The sequence below is a fragment of the Bidens hawaiensis genome, unplaced genomic scaffold (assembly GCF_021521415.1).
Source record: "Bidens hawaiensis isolate Kalapana, Puna unplaced genomic scaffold, B.hawaiensis_p1.1 tig00015212_1, whole genome shotgun sequence".
In the NCBI taxonomy this organism is placed as follows: domain Eukaryota; kingdom Viridiplantae; phylum Streptophyta; class Magnoliopsida; order Asterales; family Asteraceae; genus Bidens; species Bidens hawaiensis.
This window is the reverse complement of record NW_027492353.1, coordinates 162,616-164,504: the sequence shown is the minus strand read 5'-3', so window position 1 is coordinate 164,504 and position 1,889 is coordinate 162,616. Positions and strand designations below refer to the sequence as shown.

General features: G+C 35.5%; 1 protein-coding gene across 1 annotated transcript; it reads right to left on the bottom strand.

Annotated features, from left to right (window-relative positions):
- Positions 1 to 554: 554 nt before the first annotated feature.
- LOC143548659 (uncharacterized) lies at positions 555 to 1,573 on the bottom strand. The gene is made up of 2 exons (XM_077039764.1): positions 1,403 to 1,573; positions 555 to 1,204 (listed from the first exon to the last, which is right to left on the bottom strand). The coding sequence occupies exons 1-2, from the start codon at positions 1,533 to 1,535 to the stop codon at positions 555 to 557; spliced, it is 783 nt and encodes a 260-aa protein (XP_076895879.1). The 5' UTR covers positions 1,536 to 1,573.
- Positions 1,574 to 1,889: the final 316 nt, after the last annotated feature.

Sequence of the window (1,889 nt, the reverse complement as noted above, 5' to 3'; positions counted from 1 at the left end):
ATATATAATGATAAGTGCTAATGATCAATTCAAAACTACATAACTAGAAAGCTACCACTAACAAAGAGTGCCAAGTAAGCATAAAAATAATAACTATCACCGCATCATAATACAATAAATAGACATAATTGTAGAAAACACAACAAACAAAGTCGATCTAATGTGTACTCTCTCCTATATATTGTTAATGTTGATCCTATGTCATTACGAACTTCTATGCTGAACCTAGTGACGAAGCTCTTGAACTAAATCGTAGGGGTGGCCAAAAGAATTACAAAAACGGAGGTGGCTGGACAATAAGCAAGCTACGCTCGTGCTTGAACCATGTCCTCAGAGACGTAAGAAATATATCATTAATTAAATATAAAGTTGACACTAAAAAAATTGTTCATGAAAACACTTGATCCCCAAAAATAAGTTATTTTAAGTTTGTACACTGAAATCATTTATGATAGATAACTACTTGGATAAGAAATTGGGAATTGTGGAAAGAAGTTCATTTATAATTTTTATTTTGGTACATGGTTGATCTTTCACTAAAATAAAGAAACTATTCATTTTGGATCTTCATCTTGGATCAAGAGCAAGCACTCATCATACAGCTTCTCTAGCATCTCACTATCATCATGTTGCATCATCAGCATATCTAATCCGTCCAATGTCATATCTAGTTCAAAGCGATCGTCCATGCTTGATGCACCATCCATGTCCAACAATGGCGACCAATCCGGCCAAGAGAAATCCGTTATAGCTAAATCACCTTGATCTACTTGATCAATAATCGTCGAGCTCGATGATACACGGCTCAATGATTCCGATTGTGATGAAGCGGGTTGGACGATAGTTTCTTCCTTTTCTTTTTCTTTCTCTTTCTCTGTCACTTGGACTTTTGTGACTTTGACTTTTATTGACTTTTGTTCGGTTTTCTTTGTCCTTTTCTTCTTCTTAGGTTTTTTATTTTCGGGCGAGTTCTCACCGTCACCATGGGCTAGCTTCTGTTTAAGATGCGAGTTCCAGTAGTTCTTAATCTCATTGTCAGTTCGACCAGGAAGTTCGGAGGCTATGAATGACCACCGACTTCCGTGGACAGCATGAAGCTGGATGATGATGTCATCCTCTTCCGCGGTGAAGTTTCCTCTCTTTATCCCTGGCCGAAGATAATTCATCCATCTCAACCTGCAACTCTTTCCGCATCTAAGCAATCCTGCATCCATTACAACACAATAAACATTAATATTGTCAAAAGGTAACACAATATTCTATTGTGTTTCGACTGTAACTAAATAGTCCAACTCATGCTTTTCTTAAATCATCTGGCATTTATTTATATTAAAAAGTTACTAATTCTGTGGCTGGACCCTCTCTTGTTTCAGTCCCGTACAATTTAAAACAATTAACATACCGGCTTTCGAAGGCATAGATCGCCATTGGCCTTCACCATGGGTTTGAATGTATTGAGTTAGGAGTTTATCTTCTTCATCGGACCAAGCTCCTCGGTGTAAACCGATCTTCGAGCAGCATGGAGCTCTTCCCATTATTATTGTCACTACTCACGATTCTTTGTTAATTAAGTTTACACACTAGAGGAGTGTGTATTTGCCGAAGAAAAAGAAGAAGACTTAGAGATCTTGGTTTTTGTTTTTTGGTGTGTTTATGCAAAGTTGGTCGGCTTTTAAATGCCTTTGAAGAATAAGTTGGCACGTTTCTTGGGAATTATTAAAGTTGTCAATTATTTATTTATTTATTTATTAAATATAGGATAGAATATAATAAAATTTGAATTCAGTTAAAAAAATAGTAGCCAAAGAAATGGGATATACGAATCTCGATACCATTATTTTGTTTTTACCATATATTATAATTATTAAGAAAATTAGAACTAAAAAATC

Coding starts and splice junctions, on each gene's coding strand:
- LOC143548659 (XM_077039764.1), bottom strand. CDS start 1,535: ATGGGAAGAGCTCCATGCTGCTCGAAGATCGGTTTACACCGAGGAGCT. Junction 1,205..1,402: donor ATCTATGCCTTCGAAAGCCG/GTATGTTAATTG, acceptor TAATGGATGCAG/GATTGCTTAGATGCGGAAAG.